Raw genomic sequence first — 22,722 nt, 5'->3', positions numbered from 1 at the left:
ATTCTACATTCTACTGGAGGAGAATTGGTTTGCTGGTTTCCTCCAGTTCCCAGTTGTCATAAGTAGGTTACTCACATGCAAAAGGCTGAAGGACATTTTCTGCATTATGCTGCCTATTGACTTCTTTGCAGAAATGGCCTATTTTTGCTCAGCTAATTATCAGTGAAGCGTTTTAATTTCTTAGTTTACAAAGAAATCCATTCATCTGTTGTATGCTTACTGTTTTGGAAATGATCCCTATATCGACAATGAAGTTGGCCTTTGGCACTGGGTATTCTGTTGTATAAATTTAATACTGAACAAAATCTCTCGAAATTGAAGTAATTACTGCAAATATTATGAAATACTCTTTTATATTTTAAAACTACAAGTATTTCAGCAACTGTGAGCTAGCCATCAAGTTGACCAAGCTTTGAGACTGATGTTGGAGTATTGTTGCAGGCTGAGTTATGGAAACCACTAGCTCCCATAATAATAAATTCAAAAGTCTGACATGTAATCATTTCAATCAATAGCATTTTTTAGTTTTCTTTTTATTTCCACGCTTGCTAGTTGTTTTTACTTATCAGTCTTGTGTGGTTTTGTTACATTACCATAGAGTGAAGATAGTGATTTTTGTGTATTTTCCATTTTGCGATCAAAATTGACTGCACATCTGTGAAAATGGAAACAGTTTATTAGAGAGGGACTATGATTCATATTTGCAGAGTGTTCTAGATTTAGCACATTTAATATTTGGTAGTTTCACAATATTTAGTATTGGGAATAAATAAAATTTTGAGAAACATTTATGAGAGAAAGCTGAAACAGATGTTGAAAACACTCGCAATTTTGTCATGGTTATACAGAGAACTGTTGACCAAATAAATGTTCCTGTAACCATTCTTGTGGTTTGGGTGGTTCTCAGTCATTTTCCATTCACAGATTACCTTAAGTGTTCCCTTTTTTATTGTAGTATTTATTTATTATACCAATAAGTATCGGTGTGTCTGTGGATGATGAGGTGGGAGGCTTGTGAGGTCAAGCCCCTTCCCAGACCATCAGGATTTTTGTTTTGAAACTTTCAGCAGAAATTGATAAAAATCCTAAAATTGGGTTAATGCATTGATGTACCATCAATAATCACAAAAGGTTGATGTTGTGAAACTATCAGGCTTTTATTAACTAAAGACAGGAACTACCATCAACCTCATTGACTGATCGAAGCAAAGAGAAAGGGGAACATGCAAGGGGCTATGGGTAGGATTGGTCTCAGGAGGTACTCATGGCATAACAGTGGTTTACCACATTCACCCTTCCTTTTGAGAAGAATCCTGTGGGGTGAGGGGGGCAAGGTAAAACAACTATACACAAAATATTACAAGCCCAGAGGACCCATAAACCCAGCAGCAATAGATATTCACCAAAACAAATGGTTACTTAAATAAAAGTTGCTTTTGATTATCTTTAAACATGAAAACCAAGTCAACCTTTAACTTATCACTATTGACTTAACTAACCAAACTTAACCCCCTTCTAAGTGCACATGTATGTAATTTCAGAAAAGTTATTTGGTTCACAGTCCAATCTCACTTCTCATTCCTCCAAGTTCACTGATTGCAGGTAATTCTTATACTGTGCACAGAATTTAACATTGAGTTCATCAGGCTTTGGTGCTTGAAAGGTAAGTGGTTACCACTCAGGAAGGTTTTTGTCAATTTTTAGAAAGAGATTTGTTGTTCCAGGATATCCACAACTGATGTACTTCATTCAAACACTTTAGTGTTTTGCAGATGAGATTTACCCCTTCAGGTTTCTCCAGATGATAACTTCTTTCTTTCAGGTCCCCACAGAGTTCCTTTTTGTTTCTTTTACTCATTCCAAGTGAAACATTAGACACCCAGTCCTCGAACCACAAGGGCTTTGACCAGGCCATCTACCAAATGGGGCTTTCCACAAGCTTGCCAGCTTTTTCTGTTCCAGTCTCAGCTGCTTCTGCTGGCTGTCACACTGTAGAAGTCTCTCTCTCTCTCTCCCTCCCTCTCTTGGAGAGAAAGCCTTTTTGACTCTTCTTGCAAAACCACATGACCCTCTTAGAATGGCAAGCCCTCTTCCAGACAACCTGCGGCTCCAATAAGATCTTTCATCTGTTGCCTTTTGTGAACAACTATCCATTAGTGAAGTTTCTTGAGCACTCCCCAAAGCTCTTGCAAAAGGTGTGGAACTGATATGTCTAGCATTCGGCAGAGCTCCAATATTTCAAATAAGATCTGTTTTAAAGTGTTTGTATGTGACCTACTCTAACAAACCTTTCCCAATTTATCTCCCAAAAACATATCTATATACTCTGTCACAATATACAATTCCCAGGTTAAGTCTATCAGGGATCTCTGCTGCCACAGTGAGTGATGTGGCAATGGTGTGGGCGCTACCTTAGTATCCTGAGTAGCTTGAGGTTGACCTGTTAACAGTTTGTCAAGGGGTGGGGGAGTGTGGACCTGGTACATTGTTGGTGACAACAGTGGCCAAGGGTAGGGAGTGGTTAGCTGCAGGTTCTGGGACCTTTAAGGTTGAAGTGGGAGAGGGTGTCTGTTGAAAGTCAGTGGTGGTCAGGGAGGCCTCTGATGGAACAAGGTCCTGAATTGAGACTGTCTTTTCGCCTATCAGGGAAGGCAATGTAGAAATACTGAGGGTTCGCATGGAGAAAGCGGGGCATCTCGACCAGCAGGTCAATTTTAGATTGCCTGATGTGCTCCCAGAACAGGGCCAGTCATGGGGCGGTAGGCCAGGTGGGCAGCATAGTTCCTGATGCAGACTTTGTAGGGAAACCAAACTAATGTTTGTGAGGAGCATTGTTGGTAGCTGCACATAAAAGTGACTGGACTGAGTGGAGTGCTTCTGGGAGGACTTCTTGCCATTGGGAGACAGGGAGGCCCCACGACCTTAGTGCCAGGAGGATGGTCTTCCATACTGTGGTGTTCTCCATTTCTACTTGCCTGCTACCCCTAGGATTTCAGCTGGTGGTCCTGCTTGTGGTGATGCCCCTGGCCAGTAGGTACTGCTGCAGCTCATCACTCATGAATGATGTACCATGATCACTGTTGATGAAGGGGTGGTTTGTCTTAATTAGATGTGCTTCGACTGGCCGATAGAATTGGCGTTTGCATTTGGCACAGGCTTGACATTTGAGATTTGATAAAATGGAAAAACTGTGTAACTTCGGGGTGGCAAAGGTAATTGTGGAGAGCCTGCAGTCTGTTCATTTGAGCACTTGCAAAAGTTCCTCAGGAAAGAGCGTCCAGGTGCTTGTTAAATTTTGTAGGCTGGTAGAGAATATCGTTGTAAGTGGACAGCTCAATCCTCCACCTGAGGATCTTATCATTCTCGATTTTGCTCCTTTGCTTATTATTGAACATGAATGCTACTACCTGCTGATCTGTGAGGAGGGTGAACCATTTCCCTGCGAGATAGTGCCTCCAGAGGCGTACAGCGTTCACGATGGCCTGGGCTGCCGCCTCAATGGGAGGATATAATGGATGCGGTGGATAGAGGGGAACAGGTTGATGTTGTATATTTGGATTTCCAGAAAGTGTTTGGTGTGCAGCACATCAAGAGACTTATCAGTAAGTTACAGGAAAGTGGAGTCCGGGGAAGTATATTGGCCTGGATTGAAAATTGGTTGTCTGACAGGAGGCAGAGACTCGGGATAAATGGGAGTTTTTCAGGTTGGCAGAGAGTGGTAAGTGGGGTGCCGCAGGGGTCGGTGTTAGGCCCACAACTGTTCATCATTTACATTGATGACTTGGAGGAGGGGACAAAATGTGGTGTAGCCAAGTTTGCGGATGACACCAAATTGAGTGGAAGAGCAAATTGTAATGAGGATGTGGAGAGTCTGTAGAGGGACATAGTTAAGCTGGATGAGTGGGCAAAGGTCTGGCAGATGGAGTACAATGTTAGTAAGTGTGAGGTTATCCACTTTGGCAAGAAAAATAAAAGAGCTGAATATTATTTAAAGGGTGAAAAACAACAGCATGCTGTTGTGCAGAGGGACTTGGGAGTGCTTGTGCATGAATTGCAAAAAGTTAGGTTGCAGGTGCAGCAGGATATTAAGAAAGCAAATGGAATGTTGGCCTTCATCGCTAGAAGAATTGAATTCAGGAGTAGGGAGGTAATGTTGCAACTGTATAAGGTACTGGTGAGACTGCACCTGGAGTACTGTGTCCAGTTCTGGTCTCCATATTTAAGGAAGGATATACTGGCTTTAGAGACAGTCCAGAGGAGGTTTACTAGGTTGATCCCTGGGATGAAGGGGTTGACTTGTGATGAAAGATTAAATCATCTAGGATTGTATTCGGTCGAGTTCAGAAGAATGAGAGGAGATCTTATAGAAACATATAAGATTATGAAGGGTATGGATAGGATAGATGTAGGAAGGTTTTTTGAGCTGGCTGGGTAAACTAAAACGAGAGGACACAGTCTCAAGATTCGGGGGAGTAGATTTAGGACAGATGAGTAAAAATAGTTTTTCCCAGAGAGTAGTGAATGTTTGGAATTCTCTAACCAGGGAAGTGGTTGAGGCTGCCTCATTAAACGTATTTAAAATTTGGTTAGATAAATTTTTACATGATAGAGGAATTAGGGGATATGGGGAGAAGGCAGGTAGGTGGAGTTAGGTCATAAATTAGATCAGCCATGATCATATTGAATGGCGGAGCAGGCTCGATGGGCAATTTTTGGCCTACTCCTGTTCCTACTTCCTATGTTCCTATGAGTGGCATATTTCAGAGCCTTGGAGGGTTTGTGAGAAGAAGCCGATGGGTCTGCCTGCTTGATTGAGTGAGTGTGGCAGCCAAGGCAAAGACAGATGCATCACTCTCCACTTGGCATGTATGGTTGCCCTGGCGATGTTTTTGATACTTTTGAAAGCTGCTTGGGCTTCTGCTGACAGGGGAAAAGTGGTAGCTTTAACCAATGGGTGAATCTTATTCGCATAGTATGAGAAGAACCTGAGGTGTCTCTTTAGAGCTTTGAGGGTATGCGGGAAGGATAGCCCCATCAGTGGACGCATGGGCCAATGACGCTGTTCTCAACCACACAGCCAAGTATGGGTAGCTTTGCTGTCCAGAACACACATTTATCTTCATTATAAGTGAGGTTCATGCATTTTGCTGTCCGAAGGAACTTGCGGAGGTTCATATCATGATTCTGCAGGTCATGGCCACAGATAGTAACATTATCTAGATATGGGATGGTGGCCTGTAGATTTTAGCGATTCACCATGCGGTCCATCTCCCGCTGAAAGACAGATCCCTTTTGTAATGCTGAAAGGGACCTGGAGGAAGTGGTAGAGGTGGTTATCAGCATCGAATTCTGTATACTGGTGATCCTCTTGGCAGATTGGGAGCTGGTGATACACTGACTTCAGGTCATTTGTGGAGAATACCCAATATTGTGCAATCTGATTGACCATATCAGATATGTGGGGAAGGTGGTAAGCATTGAGCTGCATATGCCGGTTGATGGTCTGGGTGGAGTCTATGACCATCCTATTATTTTCCCTGATCCTCGCCATTACCACTTGAGGCCTCCATGGGCTGTTATTGGCCTTAATGATGCCCTTGCCCAATAAGCACCGGACCTCTGCCTTAATGAATGCCATGTCAGCCACACAGTATCGTCTACTCCTGGTAGCCACCAGCTTGCAATTGGGGGTGAGATTGGCAAATGGCGAAGGGGGGGGGGGGGGGGTTGATCTTGAAGGTTGAGCAACCACATGTTGGTTGAAGGGGGCTGTCTGTGAACTGCTCATTGCAGACAGTGAAAGGAGAGGGGCTCATTGAAGTGCAGAATAACTTACTGAAATTAGCACTGAAAATTGAGCCCCAGTAGCAAGGGGGAACAGTTGTGGCATTACGCGCATTCTGAAGCATTTATACACTATGCTTCCAGCAGTGAGGGTCACTTTGCAGGACCCCAGGGTGGTTACTGTGTATGATTTGGACGTGGGTGATATCCTGTGCCTGGCAGGCCATACTTTAAAGGGCAGTCATTTAGTAGTATCAGGGTGGATAAAGCTTTCTGTACTTCTGCTATCGAATGAACCATTTATATTGTACCTGTTTACCTGGATGTCCATCATGGACCCGGTGAGTTCATGATTCAGGATGAAAGAGGCTGGATGAATTCATTGCCCGAGTCTGATGGATGCTCCTGTGCCTGATATGGCCACTCTCAGCCCCAAGATGGCTGGCCTCAACACCCTGTAGTATTGTATGTCTGGGAAGATGGCATTTGGCGTGCAGTTCAAAATGGCGGCCTGCATGATTCACATGGCGTCACTAGAGTGCAGGGAAGATTGCGCCAGATGCACTGTCCGGTGGCAACTGTCTGCACGCAGCACTGCTAGATATTGCGGATGATTTCGACTGGCAAACTTTGGCATAATACACCGTACCCCTTTTTTCTGGCCTCTAGAACACACTGCATCCTTGGCAGGGCAGCGTTTCCTTGGATGCTGAGTCTGCCCACAAAAGTATCACTTGAGGAGATCTCCCGCAATAGTGTCCAAGGTCAGATCATTTTAGCAGTGTAGGGGACCAGTCACTGACAAGGCAGGACGATTCCCCATCTCAGGATAGTAACGACCAAATGGCTGAGTAGTGCTTTTTACCCCTGATATAATTCCCATGGATTAAGTGAAATTGCCCCCCCCCCCCCCCCCCCTCCGAGATAAGACAACTGGTGCAATGGTGAAAAATGAAATGGAAGTAATTATGTCCAGTCTGCATGCATGATTCCTGAAAAATTTACAAGGTGTTGTCAAGATGGCAAATTAGGCTGATTTGAAAAAGTAGACAGGATTTCACAGAAGAATCCTGAGAATCACATGACAAGGTCTCAAATGTTGATGAATTAAAGCTTGATCCATGTAGATCACATGAGGAGCAAGAAGTCACTGACCTGGCAGAACCATATGGATATGATCTAATCCAGAGGCAGTTAAGTCTTCAGCATGAGAACGAGTGTTCAAAGCAACATTGGAGAATTCCAAAGATTTACAATTCCCTGAGGGATGAAACAATGGCTCCTTGTTCCACTGGGGAAACTTGTTCTCAATATCCACATTCATAAGCTAATATGGTCACCGCTTATTCTTCTGAATTCCAGTGGGTTTAGGTGTATATGCTCAGGCTTTCCTTCTTGAAAGAACCTCTTCATCCCAGGTGAACCTTCTCTGCATTGCCTCTATTGCAAACATGCATCATTCTTTGAATGTAAAGATTCCATTATAATAAAGGTCAATAGTTACTGCAAATACTAGAATCTAGAACAGCAAACAATCTGCTGGAGGAAAGGAAGAACTGCTGGAGCAACTCAGACAGCATCCATGAGCAGAAATGATCAGACACCATTTCAGTTTGAACCCTTTACTAAAAGTAATATAGAATAGGTGAAATCACACATACAAAGGGGGAAAGAAGCTGGTGGATGGCCCCAAAGATGATATGGATAAGAACAGGAGGTGTGAGTGGTGGAGGGAGAAACCATTTTGGTGGGGGGGGGAAGAGGAAGAGGAGGAGAAAAATATTAGAAAAGAAATTGCCTACAAGAATGGGTAAAGAGATTGGAACAGTGGAATTAGGTGGGGGAAGGGTTACTTAAAGTTGGAGAAGTCAATGTTATGTTGCTAGGTTTGAGGCAGTCTCGGAGGAATAAGTGATGTTCCTCAAGTTTGTGTTAAGCCTTGCCTGACAGTGGAGGAGGCTAAGGATAGAAATGTCACTATTGGGGTTGATTGAGAAATTAAAATGATTGGCTTTGAACCTCTTCCACATTAATGGGAGGATCAACATAAACTTGAGGAATACTCCAGCTACTTCCGAGACAGCCGAAACCAAACAGCATGAACTTTTATAACTTTAGGTAACCCCTCCCCCATTCAATCCCATTGTTCCCATCTCTTCTTTACCTACTCTTGTCCTAATTTTAAAAAAATATCAATCTCTAACTTTTTCCCTACCCTCCCCCACCCTCCATGGTTTCACCCTCTTATCTGTGTTTCCAATTCTCATAGCATCTCAGGGACCCCTCCCCAGTTTATTTCCCCTTTATGTATGTAACTTCAACTGTTCTATATTAATCTTGATAAAGGGTTCACACCCAATGTTGAATGATAATTTCTACTCATGGATGCTGGCTGACCTACTGTGTTTCTCCAGCAATTCTTTGTTTAAGATTCCAGCATCTGCAGATTTTGTGATTCTCTGTTAATCTGCTGGATGAATCAGTGATCAAGTGACTCAGTGGAAGAAAAATAATTGGCGATGTTTTGGACTGTAACCCAAATCCTATGAGATTTACATGTTGTACCTTCAGACCCATTTTGTTGCTCAGCATTTTGTTTGCTCCATAGAAATATGACTTTTGTTTTCATTCTGCCCTGCCAAGTATGTAATCTCATATTTTGCTAAAGCATACTGCATCTGCCAGCCACTTGTCTGCCAATATTTCTTTGTTAGTTCTTTGTTTCTGCTTCATAACTTGCTAACCCACCTATCTTTTTATTATCAGAAAATTTAGTTGTACCCAGGTCATTAGTACCATACAAATAATTGGCCAGCACTGATCCTGGTATCCAACTAGTTTCTGATTGGCAATCTATAAAAATTCATTTCTCACCGGTCTGTTTCCTGTAAATCTCTAAATCCTCTGTGTTCCAGTGCAGAAGGGAGGAGAGTGGAATTGCTTTATGTAAATTGGCATGAGCTGAATCATTACCTCCTGAATTGTAATAAGGAAATGAACTTGTGTGGTATCCTAGCAAATGCCTTCAGGAAATCCATACAATGTAGTGATTTCCCCATTACCATGATTTGTTACATTCTGAAAGAACTCAACAAATTTGTTCAACACTATTTCCTTTCTTAAAACCTTATTGATTTAGTTTGCTTACCTTAATGATTTTCTGAAATCGTAGCCTCTCGAACAATGGATTCAGTGGTTTCCAAATGAAATATGTTTGGCTGACTGGCCAATAGTTTTATGCTTTTGACTGATCTTCTTTCAAAGGTAGTGGTCTAACATTTGTATTTTTCCAATCTTCCAAGCCTTTTTTCCCCATAGCCTTTCTAAAACTGAGAAAATTGTGGTCGATATCATCCAACTTGACCTTTATCTCTGCAGCCACTTCAAATAAGACTTTAAGATACTGGTCATCGGATTCAGAAAGCTTTTTCCCAAGTGACTCTGAACAAGTTTCTCCTTTTTGTATATTTGCAGTTTTTCCTGCCTGCTTCCTTATAGCCTTTGAATGTGCAGAGAATATGTATCATGTGCAGGAAGCAGAATTTTAGTTTAATTTGTGTACCATGGTGCAGGCATCATGGGGAAAATGACCTGTTCCTGTGCTGTACTGTTCAATATCCAATGCTTTAATTCATTTTCTACATAACATGAAGTAAATGTAATTAACTAAAGCTTGTTTTCTGTGATTGTAGGGACATTTAACTTCTGACCACGACCAAAAAGCAATGAAACTCTTTGTTTCCTCCTCAAATTATTAAACTTTTGGTTTACCCAATGTCTGTTTATTTTACTGTTGGAATCTTGAAATTAAAGTAGCATTTGTGAACAAAATAATGCACTAGCAGCTTATCAAAAGGATGACTGGTTAGTGTTATTTAGATGCATTTAGACAGATTCCTGAGATGGATGGATTTGTCCTATAAGTTGACCATGAATACAATAGGCCTATATTCACTGGAATTTAAAAGAATAAGAGTTGAATCTCATCAGACAAGATTTTGAGGGTGATTAAGATAGAAACATAGAGCACTACAATACTGAAGTGGACCCTTTGGCCCATCTTGTATGTGCTGAACTGTTATTTTGCTTAATCCTATTGACTTGCACCCAGACCATAGACCACACATGTCAAACTCTGGCCTGTGGGCCAAATTTGGCCCGCAATATAATTATATTTGGCCCGCAAGATCATTTCAAAAATGTATTAGAGGTGTCCCGCCCTGCAGCGAGAGCCAATGCTGTTTTTTGGTAATGTCACCCCCACCATCCTCCCCCTTCATTGCACATCCTTCCCCACCCCCTAACTATCCCCTCCCCCCTAAAACCACCCCCCTTAAAAGATGGCCAGAATATTCTCAAAAAGGAATCCAGAATGGTAAAGTTCCACAAACCTTCTGCTGGGAATCCTAACAACACCCGGGCATCAGATCCACGGGACGCGGAGGGAGCAAGAGTGTTGCAGGTTGACCGTGCAAACTTTGAGAACGGGGAAAACAAAATTGTAACACGAGAAGTCTGTCGATGTCATCAGCCGGCAAGCCTGTTGGAAGGCTCCCCGCACAACCAGTCACTTCTCCCACCTGTCAAGCGGTGCGGCGGATTGGCGAGCGCTTGTGATTTCCTGTCGGTGCGACGGACATGGTAGGCTGCGCACGGCCCCCGCTGTTCCGCAAAGGCTGATCGGCAGCGCGCTGGGCCTGAGTGGGTGGGTAAGCAGGGGTGGGCAGAGGTGTAGGTGAGGAGTAATGGGCAGGGGAAGTTATGGTGGTGCGAGGGGCAGTTAGAGGAAGGGATGAGTAGAAGGAGGGGTGGATAGGGAAGAGGTAAAAGGGGAGGGGCAGGGTGAGTAGGGGAGGGGTGATTAGAGGGTGAGAGACGGGTAGAGGGAGGAACAGGTTGAGGGGAGAGGCAGTAGAGGGGCGCGTATAGGATGGGGTGGGTAGAGGCAGAGCGAGTGGAGTGAGTGGTGAGTAGAGGTTGGGTAAAGGACTGGTCAGGTAGAGGGATGGTGGGTCGAGGGTGAATAGAGGCCTAGAGCCTGAGGAGTGAGCAGGAAATGCTGAGTCCTGATGCAGGCCAAAATGGACACAGCCTGTGAATGCTGACTACATCTCCACAGGGACCAAATATGTTTCCCTCAGGTCAAGCAAAGGGTGAACTTGAGCTACCTACTCCTGACCTGTAACATTATCCTCCTAAAGTTATATCCTAAAGTTTAACATTACATATGTTGAAAGAAGAGAAAACATGCAGATGTTGTTGAAAATTTTCAATAAATATTTAGTTTGGCCCTCGACTTAGTCCAAGTTTTTAATTTTGGCCCTCTGTGAATTTGAGTTTGACACCCCTGCCATAGACCTTCATGCCCTTCCTATAATTATAATAATATATCTATAGATGTATCTATCTATCTTAAATGTTGACATTTTGAGTTTGCAGTCACCATTTCAGATAGCACCTCATTCGGTTTCCCCAACATTAACCCTTAACTTGTGTCCTCTAGTTCTTGTTTCACCAAACCTCAGTGGAAAAAGTCTGCATTTACTCTGTCTATACCCCTTATAATTTTGTATACCTATATCAAATCTCCCCTCATTCTCCGATGTTCCAGGGAATAAATCTTTATCTGTAAATCAACTACTCTGTCGACTTTCAATCTTAGTGATATCTTTCTTGAGGTTAGGTGACCAAAATTGCACAAATAAGCTTTGCCAATGTCTTGTACAACTTTACTGTAACATCCCAACACCTTTCCACAATACTTCTATGTTTTACATATAAATCCTGTGATATTGCCTTAAGAAAGATGTGGCATTAAGCCGGTTTTGGTCATTTACACTGAACTGAACAAAGCCGGCATAATGTCAGGTCAATGTGTCTTTTTACATAGCAAGCAGGCATTCTGGGAGCAAAAGAGGTGGGATGTGTAACACAAAAGCATCAGTGTCTATTATCATGTGTAACATACAGTATTTGATGGCATATTAGACCCACTTTTTTCCTCTCAAAAATATTCCCCCGGTCTTGTATGCAAAGTTCAAATTAAGGTGATAATGGTGAATAATACCGATGGTGATCATTGTGGCTGCGTGGATCACTAGCATCACTGCTCTCTCTCATTAGGGCTTGGTGACGGGCTGTTGGGAGACTCCCAGCGGCCTGCTGTTAGTCCCCCACGCTGCTCGTTGTGTTTAGAAACTGTCAGGTACAAGAGTGACGTGTCTGGACACAAGGATTTGCAATTAAATGTTACTTTTATTAACACAAAACAATTAATAGAAGAGAGTGAAAATTGTAGTGGGAATAAAACATGCACACAATTTATAAAAGAGCACAGCATACACAAGCACAATTTATAAGAGCATGAGAAAATCTACTGAGTATTAATCGAAAGCAGTGGATTTCAAACTTTTTCTTTCCACTTGCGTATCACCTTAAGTAATACCTATGCCATAGGGGTTCCGTGATTAGTAAGGATTGCATAAAATGGTATGTGAGTGGGAAGGGAAGGCTGAGAACCACTGCTCTGGACCCAATTATTAGTGAAATATTTTGCTTGAGAAAAATTGTCATTGGTCCATTTCCTTTGGAGTTATGAAACTGTGCACGTAATGAGTCAATTAAGTACAATTAAAACAATGGTTTTCAAACCTTTTTCTTTCTACTTAAATAATCCCTTTCTAAACTCTACCAATCATGGGGCGGCACGGGGAGAGAAGTGGGTAGTGGGCATTAGACTGTTCAAGCTGAGGAAAAACCCAAAGACTAGCTTGCTCACAGCACATTGACTGGAGACAGCTGAGAGTGGGGCAATGGGAACAGTGGGGTCTGGTCTTTTATCGCAATGTCACTCCCCAACACTAATCTCCTCTCCCTTAATATCTGGAGGTCTGTCAGTGTCCATGAGCACTGCTGTGTGAAGAATTCAGACACGGAGTCCACAGTCTGTACCACAGGCTTTAATCAGCTTAAACTTGTACATACCAGGTTTCCAGACCTTCCTGGTTCCATGTGGCCAACTGATTCCCAAAGTAGCCAGCTCAAGACTTTAGGCCGGTGATTAACAGTAGGCAGGTGGAGCCAGCCTCCCAGGTTGCCTAGCTGTAGGTAAGAGGTACAGTGGTTGCCCCCTGCAGTATGTTGGTAGGTGTGCAGCCAGTGTAGTGGTTTATCACTACCCTGTCTTGAATATATTCATTAGCTGAGTATTCACACCCTCCTTCTGTCGTGTTCCAGATTCAGTACCCTTTGATGCATACTTTTTAAAATCTTATTCATGATCAAGCCATATTTTTAAAGACCAACAACTACCCCACATCTGTCCTGTCAAAACCATGAATTATGTCTCTTTGGCTTGGCTTCGCGGACGAAGATTTATGGAGGGGGTAAAAATTCCACGTCAGCTGCAGGCTCGTTTGTGGCTGACAAGTCCGATGTGGGACAGGCAGACACGGTTGCAGGGGAAAATTGGTTGGTTGGGGTTGGGTGTTGGGTTTTTCCTCCTTTGCCTTTTGTCAGTGAGGTGGGCTCTGCGGTCTTCTTCAAAGGAGGTTGCTGCCCGCCAAACTGTGAGGCGCCAAGATGCACGGTTTGAGGCGTTATCAGCCCACTGGCGGTGGTCAATGTGGCAGGCACCAAGAGATTTCTTTAGGCAGTCCTTGTACCTTTTCTTTGGTGCACCTCTGTCACGGTGGCCAGTGGAGAGCTCGCCATATAACACGATCTTGGGAAGGCGATGGTCCTCCATTCTGGAGACGTGACCCATCCAGCGCAGCTGGATCTTCAGCAGCGTGGACTCAATGCTGTCGACCTCTGCCATCTCGAGTACTTCGACGTTAGGGATGAAAGCGCTCCAATGGATGTTGAGGATGGAGCGGAGACAATGCTGGTGGAAGCGTTCTAGGAGCCGTAGGTGGTGCCGGTAGAGGACCCATGATTCGGAGCCGAACAGGAGTGTGGGTATGACAACGGCTCTGTATACACTTATCTTTGTGAGGTTTTTCAGTTGGTTGTTTTTCCAGACTCTTTTGTGTAGCCTTATTCTCCCAGCAACACATCAGTCCTTCACCCACCTAATGAAATGGTGAGCCTAGTAGAGGATACATCACTATTTTGCTACTAGCTCCAGCTCATTACAAACTTCTAAATTTATTGGAGCAGACATAGCCATCCGAGATGGACTAAACCCCAAGTGTCTGCCAGTCAGGTATTCGCTAGTGGGGAAGACATGGAGAGACACCTTCCCCTGGCAGAACTATTAAAACCTCATTTTTAAAGTTTTAAAAAATTTTCAGAAAATATTGAACATATTGCTGAAATATCCTGGAAGTAATTATGAGGAAAACAAGCGCAAACAGCTTAAAAAAACAATTCCTATACGGCTATCAGGCACGGAAGAATTTGGACCTACCTTTGAGCCTCTGGAGTTGATTCCTCATCATCCATGATCACTCTGGCGCTGACATCACGCAGTGTTGCGGAAGATGGCGCCAGCACCAGGAGGAGGAACTGCGCATGTGCAAAATTTGCATTACATTAAATGTGGCCCAGGCTGCGGGGGGCACCCGACCTCCCTCGGCCTAGCAATTCTGGCTAAAATATCTTGAGTGTCAATGGATGAAGAAGAAGGGGATACTGGAGGACTGGAAAAGATCAAAGTATGGAGGTGGAAGGAATCATTATATATAAAACTGGGCGCTCTAAAGTTTAAATCTGACCCACACTATTCAGATTCAACTTCTCAAACTGATATATCTAAACAAATTGAAAATTTGGCAATTGAAATGGGTCAAGTTTTTTCATCTGTGAAGAAACAACTTGCTGACATGAAGGGGGAAATACCTTCTATGAAGGATGTGGCAGTGTGTTTGAAAGTGGTGGATAAAGTGCAAGATAAACTTAAGACTGAAGAGGATTTTCTTGATTGTAAGGATGATGTGGAACAATGTAAAGAAAAGATGGATCAGATGAGGATTCATTTACTAGTTGGGAAATTCAGAGAAGTGATTCATTGAAAAAAATTGATGCTTTGGAGAATCAAAGTCGAAGGAATAATGTTAAAATTGTTGGTCTCCTGGAAGATTTTGAAGGTCCGGATCCGGTTTAATTTTTTTCAGAAGTAGATTCCCAAAGCTTTGGGAAAAGAATGTTTTCTGAAAGGTCTGGAATTGGATAGAGCTCGTAGAGTGATAAGAAGGAAACCTCTTCCTGGTCAAGCTTCACGTTCTATCCTGATTAAATGTTTACACTATCAAGATAGAGAATTGATCTTAAGAGTGGCTGTTCAGAATGCAAGAAGTAATCAAGGCCCTTTAGTGGTTAAAAATAATATTTTATGCTGATTTGAGTCAAAATGTCATGAAATGTCGTAAAGAATTTAATTCAGCTAAAGCTATTTTGTGGAAGAAAGGATATAAATTTGCTTTATGATATCCTGCTGTACTTAGTTGTTTATGGAGATTTTCAATCTCAGTTTTTTTTTAGTGATGCTGCTGAAGCTCTTACATTTGTTAATTCTCTACCGGATAATAAATGGATGGAAAGTCAAGAAAGGATGCTTCAACAGCCTGTTCTAGTTCCAAAGAGGAAGAATGAAAGGCGAGAGATGGAATCTCAGCAGTTGATTGATGTTGATGATGATCAAGTCAATAGAGATTTGGAGGAAGCATATCATATTTGAAATTATTTGTTTATATTATTTTTTGTTCTATTCAGGGAGGTGGTTTAGCTACTGATCCTTCCAAACTCGTCGGCCACTTTGTGGCATTGATCACTCCCATATAATTGAGGTGGAGTAATACTGTTTGGGGTGTGGGTTTCTTTTTTTTTCTTTGAGGAGATTTTTTGGTCTTTTTTGTGTGGTTGCCATGGGGATGTGCTTTGCCATGTGTGGTGAGGTGGTTATTGAAACGTTTTGTAATAATGGCTAATTTAAATTTGGCTACTTTTAATGTTAACTCATTTAATAATCTGATTAAGAGAAAAATGGTTGGCTTATATTTAAAAAAAAATGAAGATAAATATTGCTTTTTAGCAAGAGCCACACTTGACTGAGAAGGAACATCAGAAATTAAGAGATTGGATTGGACAAGTTATATCATCTTAGTTTAACTCAAAAGCAAGAGGGGTGGCCATTTTGATTAATAAGAAGTTATCTTTTAAATTGGAATCAGTTATTGAGTCAGTTGGTAGGCTTTTGATTGTTAATTGTAAAAAAAAAAAAAAAATTGAGTATTGGACTTTCATGAATATTTATGCTCCTGATATAGATGATGAGGAATTTATGTTGGATTCTTTTCTTAATTTAAATCAGGCATATGAAAAAAATTATGGTAGGAGGTGATTTTAATTGTTATTTGGATCCTTTATTCGACCAATCTCCAAAATCAGTCATTAGGATTAAAATGGTTAAACAATTGATGGTGTTAATGAAAGATATGAATTTAGTATATAGATGGAGAAGGTTCAACGCTAAAGAGAAAGATTTTTCATTTTATTCATTTCGACGATTCTTATTTCAGATTAGATTTATTTTTCATATCAGTGCGATTACAAGGCCGGGTATTGAAGGCTGAATATAAGAACAAGATTTTGTCTGATGGTTCTTTGTTATTAATAATGTATATTGGTTTGGAGAGAATTGATAATGTTTACTTTTGGAGATGTAATTCTTTATTGTTGAATTTTATAAGGGATCAAATACATCTGTTATTTTTGAAAATAAATATGGATTTAGTTGATAGTAAATTTATTTTATGGGATGCTTTAAAAACTTATTTGAGGGGATGAATTATTAGTTATACTGTTAAAATTAAGAAACAACATGTAGCTGAAGTAAGTAGATTGGAGGAGGAGATAGAGATTTTAGAAAAGGATTTACAGTGAAATTCTATGGAAGCTAAGAAAGTATGCTTAGTTAATATGAAGTTACAATATAATTCATTACAAACTTATAAATTTGAGAAATTATTACAGAGAATTAGACAAAAGTATTATGAATTAGGGGAAAGATCATAAATTATTAGCTTGGCAATTAAAAATGGAACAAACTTGTAGAACAATAAATGCTATTAGATACGATTCAGTGATTACATATAAACCTCAAGAAATTAATATGTTTTGAAAATTTTATGAAAAATTGTATTCCTCTGAAGTATTGGAGGATGAGGCTAAAATTGATAATTTTTAAAAATCTGATCTGGATTTACCTTTCATGAGTGATAAGAATATTAGGGATTTGGATGCTTCTTTTTCTGCCAAAGAAGTAATGGATGCACTTCGATCTATACCTAGTGGGAAGTCTCCAGGGGATGATGGTTTTGCTTTGAATTTTATAAAGAATTTCAGGATTTATTAATTCCTTTATTGATGGATGCATTGAAGCAGACAACAGAGGTTCATTCTTTTCTGGAGCCTTTTTCTAAAGCAAATATTAGTTATTCTTAAGAAAGATAGGTCTACAAGACCCTGCTTGCAGTGGATCCCTATTTCTTTATTAAATGTTGATTATAAAATTGTAGTGAAGGTTCTGGCTAATAGGTTTGCTAAATATTTACCGGATTTAATTCATTTGGATGAGGCTGGTTTTATTAAAAATCGGTATTTAGCAGATAATATTGTGGTTTATTTCTTTAATGACTGCTTCTCTAGAGGAATCTAACCTATAAATGGTTATTTCACTTGATGAAGAAAAGGCCTTTGATAGAGTGGAGTTTTTTTATTTCAAGTTTTGATGAAATTTAGATTTGGCCCCTTTTTTCTTTTATTGGTTGGATTAAGGCTTTATTTAGAAGTCCTACTGCTTCTTCTTCTTTCTTTTTGGCTTGGCTTCGCGGACGAAGATTTATGGAGGTGGTAAAAAGTCCACGTCAGCTGCAGGCTCGTTTGTGGCTGACAAGTCCGATGCGGGACAGGCAGACACAGTTGCAGCGGTTGCAGGGGAAAATTGGTTGGTTGGGGTTGGGTGTTGGGTTTTTCCTCCTTTGCCTTCTGTCAGTGACGTGGGCTCTGCGGTCTTCTTCAAAGGAGGTTGCTGCCCGCCAAACTGTGAGGCGCCAAGATGCACGGTTTGAGGCGTTATCAGCCCACTGGCGGTGGTCAATGTGGCAGGCACCAAGAGATTTCTTTAGGCAGTCCTTGTACCTTTTCTTTGGTGCACCTCTGTCACGGTGGCCAGTGGAGAGCTCGCCATATAACACGATCTTGGGAAGGCGATGGTCCTCCATTCTGGAGACGTGACCCATCCAGCGCAGCTGGATCTTCAGCAGCGTGGACTCGATGCTGTCGACCTCTGCCATCTCAAGTACTTCGACGTTAGGGATGAAAGCGCTCCAATGGATGTTGAGGATGGAGCGGAGACAACGCTGGTGGAAGCGTTCTAGGAGCCGTAGGTGGTGCCGGTAGAGGACCCATGATTCGGAGCCGAACAGGAGTGTGGGTATGACAACGGCTCTGTATACGCTTATCTTTGTGAGGTTTTTCAGTTGGTTGTTTTTCCAGACTCTTTTGTGTAGTCTTCCAAAGGCGCTATTTGCCTTGGCGAGTCTGTTGTCTATCTCATTGTCGATCCTTGCATCTGATGAAATGGTGCAGCCGAGATAGGTAAACTGGTTGACCGTTTTGAGTTTTGTGTGCCCAATGGAGATGTGGGGGCCTGGTAGTCATGGTGGGGAGCTGGCTGATGGAGGACCTCAGTTTTCTTCAGGCTGACTTCCAGGCCAAACATTTTGGCAGTTTCCGCAAAGCAGGACGTCAAGCGCTGAAGAGCTGGCTCTGAATGGGCAACTAAAGCGGCATCGTCTGCAAAGAGTAGTTCACGGACAAGTTTCTCTTGTGTCTTGGTGTGAGATTGCAGGCGCCTCAGATTGAAGAGACTGCCATCCGTGCGGTACCGGATGTAAACAGCGTCTTCATTGTTGGGGTCTTTCATGGCTTGGTTCAGCATCATGCTGAAGAAGATTGAAAAGAGGGTTGGTGCGAGAACACAGCCTTGCTTCACGCCATTGTTAATGGAGAAAGGTTCAGAGAGCTCATTGCTGTATCTGACCCGACCTTGTTGGTTTTCGTGCAGTTGGATAATCATGTTGAGGAACTTTGGGGGACATCCGATGCTAGAGTCATGACAAATGGACAGTTATCTTCACCTTTTGTTTTGACTAGATCGACTAGGTAAGGCTGCCCTTTGTCACCAGCTCTTTGAACCTTTGGCTCAGATGATTAGACAAGAAAGTAATATTAAAGGTATTAAGGTGAAATCTGATGAATTTAAAATAAATTTGTTTGCAGATGATGTTTTGATACATTGAACAAAACCTCTGAATTCTTTGAGGAACTTCCATGATGGATTGGAGCAGGATGGTGAAGTATCAGATTATAAAATTAATTGTGAAAAGAGTGAGATTATGCCTTTAGCATCTTTTATCTTTCAAATCTCTTATTCTTTAAATGTTCAGATCAGATTAAGTATTTAAGTGTTAAGATAGATTGTAATTATAGCCATTTATATGAATTTAATTATTTGTATTTATTATCTAAAATTAAATATAATTTGAATCAGCAGAAAGATTTACCGATTACATTAATAGGATGAGTTAATTGTATTAAAATGAATATTTTCCTCGAATTGAATATTTTTTTTCAGTCTATTCCTTGTAAGATTTCTCAATTTTTTAAAGTATTTAAATGCATTGGTGAAGAAATGTTTATGGAAGATAAAATGGTAAGGATATCATTACAGAAATTAACTTGGAAATATGAATTAGGAGGCTTGCAGCTTCCTAATTTTCAAAATTATTATAAATCAGCATAATTATCAATATGATGTTTGAAGTGGATAAACCTTTGATATGGACTAATATTGAATTATCCCAGATTGGTGAGAAGAAGATGAATCAGTTTATTTACAGATAGAATCCTAAATTATTGAGTAATTATAATTTACCTGTTTTTAAACATTTAATTGTTTTTTGGTATTGAAAAAAAAATGAAGTCATATGTACTCAAGGTAAGATTTCAGGTAAAACTCCTTTGTATCAAAATAAGCTTTTCCCTTTTACACTTAATAATCAACTTTTGAAGTTATGGGATCAAAAGGATATTAAATTGGTGCAAGATTGTTATGAAGCAGGATATTATTTCTTTTCAAAGAATGAAAGAGAAATATGATATCTTCGAATATTCTTTTTTCTTATTATCAAATTAAAGCCTGACTGTTGGATAATTTTGGGCGTACTTTACAGTTACCTAGACGATGAAAGTTTGAAATTTTACTTAGGGTGTTAAGAAGAGATTTATATCTGAGATATATGCTTTACTACAGAATAAACTGCTTAAGATGGATATTCATAAATCTAGATTAAAATGGGAGAAAGATTTAGGTATATGTATTTCTCAGGATGATTGGAAAAATTGATGTAAGAATAGTATGACTAAAATTGTAAATGTAAGGTATTGATTGGTTCATTATAATTTTATTTATCAATTATATTTAAATCCAGATAAATTAAGGAAATATAATTTCTTTGGATTTATGTTTTAGAGGTCATAAGGAGGTAGGTTATTTTCTATAATTCTACTTGGTTATGTGAGATGGTGAAACCCTTTTGGATTAAACTTAAGGAATTTTTAGAAGTTATTTTGAAAGAGAAATTTTCATTAGATCCTGTGGCCTTCTTGTTGGGTAATATTAAGAGGATTAGTTTAGAACTGAAATTAAATCAATTTCAAATTGCTTTTTTGAGATTGGCTTTAGCTTTGGCTAGAAAATGTTGGGCAATTACTTGGGAAAATGAGATCTTGTATTCCATTGAAAAAGGTAACATAATTTATGTAATAATTATTCCTTTTTTGTAAAACTTGGAGCCCGTATTTGGATTATATGGGGTTGAATTATTAATCCCCTTTCCACACGTTAGTGATGTTGCTCCGATCCATTGTAATTAATTGACAAATTTTATGTGATGTGATCTCCTCTTTCTTTCTTCCTTTCTTCTCCTTGGGAGTAGATTAGAGGGGGTTGGGAAGGGGTGGGTGGGTTAGGGAAGGGGGGTTGTAGGGGATTAGTTTAAAAAAAATCATGTATGTATTTTTTTTAGTTGTATTCATTAAATGCATATTTAGCATATCCATCATGATTTAATAAATAAAATTTTTAAAAAAAGGTGTTCCCAAGTGAACTACTTGTTGTCAGCTAGATTGACTCTGTCTTTTACCTTTGTTGTATAATTGTGGGCTGCCGGGAAAGAACGGGGCAGCAGTATTATTAAAAAGATTTTTCCGGTTGTCCTATTTTTTTTTTTGTTGTTGCCGGAAATACACATCCTTAACTGAGTTGGTCCCAGAATTCCAAATTACCCTTTTACACAGATGGCATTCCGGCACTGTTGCTACCTCTGCTGATTGGAAAAAAGCTGGGAGAAGAATGACTCCTGCACCCCCCCACGCAAAAAATTCTGTTGGTGCTTTTTACACAGCAGGGTCAGTGTTTTTTTTTAAAAGCTGCATATTATCCTGGAACAAAGTGGCTGTGTAAAAAGCATACATGATTTATGAAGGTCAATGTGTCAAAAGCTCTCAATATAGTCTTATCTACCTATGATACTACTTTCAGAGAAATATTTATCTTCCCAGATCCCTCTGCACTCTTCAATATCCAACTTTTTATTGTGCATGTCCTCCCGCCGTTGGCCCTCCCGCCATTGGCCCTCCCAAAGTGGAATACTTTCACACTTGTCTATACAGTATTAAATTGCATCTGACACTTTGCGGCCTATTTTTCCAGCTGGTCTAGATCCCGCTGCAAACTTTTAAATTCTGCCTTGCTGAATAGTACACCCTAATCTTTGTGTCATCTGCAATATTCTGAGAGGCTTTGGTTTTGTGTAGAGAATCTGAAGCCAGGGCCAAGGTTGAATGTTAAAGATCTGGCCATTAAAGACAGAATTGAGGAAAAACTGCTTGATGCAAAATTTGACTTCTTTGGAGTTCTTTACAACAAATGGCTGTATTGATGCTTGATCTTTGAAACACCAATGAATTAGTCAAATAATAATGGAATAGCAATATTTTTCAAGGACCAATGAGAAAGCACTTTCTGGTTTGATATTTGTGTATTTCTATAGAAAAGGTTTTGCTTTACAAGCTGAGTTTTTTTTTAAAAAGTAATCTTCAAATACCTTTATGCCTCTTTCAAAAATTTCACCTTGAAATGCTTTTAGGGATCATGTTCAACCTATCAGCATCTCTACCATGGGACCTTTGATCTTGGGATAATGGGTGTTTGATTTAACATTTTAGTAAGTTAATTGTGAATGTTTAAACTTTCAACAGATTTCACTTCGTATTTTAAACAGAATATTCACTTATAACTTGCCTGTTGTTTGTTTTTCAGAAATCCAAAATCAATAAATCAAGCCTTAAACAAGAAAATAAACAATAATGTCTCTCTCAGAATCCAAAATTTATCCATCTTGGTGCATAATATTAAATCATATTATCAGGTAAGTGATTAGAGACCTGTTTTTAATCTGTATATTCTTAGAATTTCATTTTATTTCTTTATATTTGTTTTCATATCTTCAATTAGTACCAAGCGTCTCAAGCTAAAGGCTTGATTTGAAAATGATTTGAACTGGTCAATTTTTTTTAAAAAGTATTTGCTTCAGTGACAAATTAAACTAAAGCTGTAATGGGAAAAGATTGTGTGAATTATAAAATAATTTTTTTCAAGTTTATTATCACATGTATCCAAGTGCAGTAAGAAAATGTTTTGCAAGCAGTGCAGCTCGGTATCTCGCATAGAGTTCAGGGGCAAGACACAAAGTGTAGAGTTGGAATGGAGCAAAGGCCACATACAGTGCCTTCCATAATGTTTGGGACAAAAATACTTTTTTCCTTTATTTTCCCCTGTGCTCCAGTTTTAAATTTGTAATCAAACAATTC

At 40.3% G+C, this 22,722-nt stretch overlaps 1 protein-coding gene across 20 annotated transcripts in view; it reads left to right on the top strand.

The window, feature by feature from the left end:
- Positions 1–22,722, top strand: part of LOC138760639 (girdin-like) — a 272,147-nt gene that overhangs the window by 12,639 nt on the left and 236,786 nt on the right. For 18 of the 20 annotated variants that reach the window (XR_011355767.1, XM_069931479.1, XM_069931478.1 and 15 more), the window contains one exon: positions 22,172–22,280. The exons of 1 other annotated variant lie outside the window; for it this stretch is intronic. Coding sequence is in view for 17 of the 19 variants with exons in the window: in XM_069931479.1 (XP_069787580.1) it covers positions 22,172–22,280 (109 nt within the window). In the remaining 2 variants the exon portion in view is untranslated. Of the gene's footprint in view, positions 1–19,075; positions 19,141–22,171; positions 22,281–22,722 lie in introns of those variants that run through there. One more of the 20 variants, XM_069931472.1, reaches the window with a different exon arrangement.

The sequence above is a fragment of the Narcine bancroftii genome, chromosome 4 (genome assembly GCF_036971445.1).
Source record: "Narcine bancroftii isolate sNarBan1 chromosome 4, sNarBan1.hap1, whole genome shotgun sequence".
Taxonomy (NCBI): Eukaryota; Metazoa; Chordata; class Chondrichthyes; order Torpediniformes; family Narcinidae; genus Narcine; species Narcine bancroftii.
This window is presented reverse-complemented; position numbering and strand designations above follow the sequence as displayed.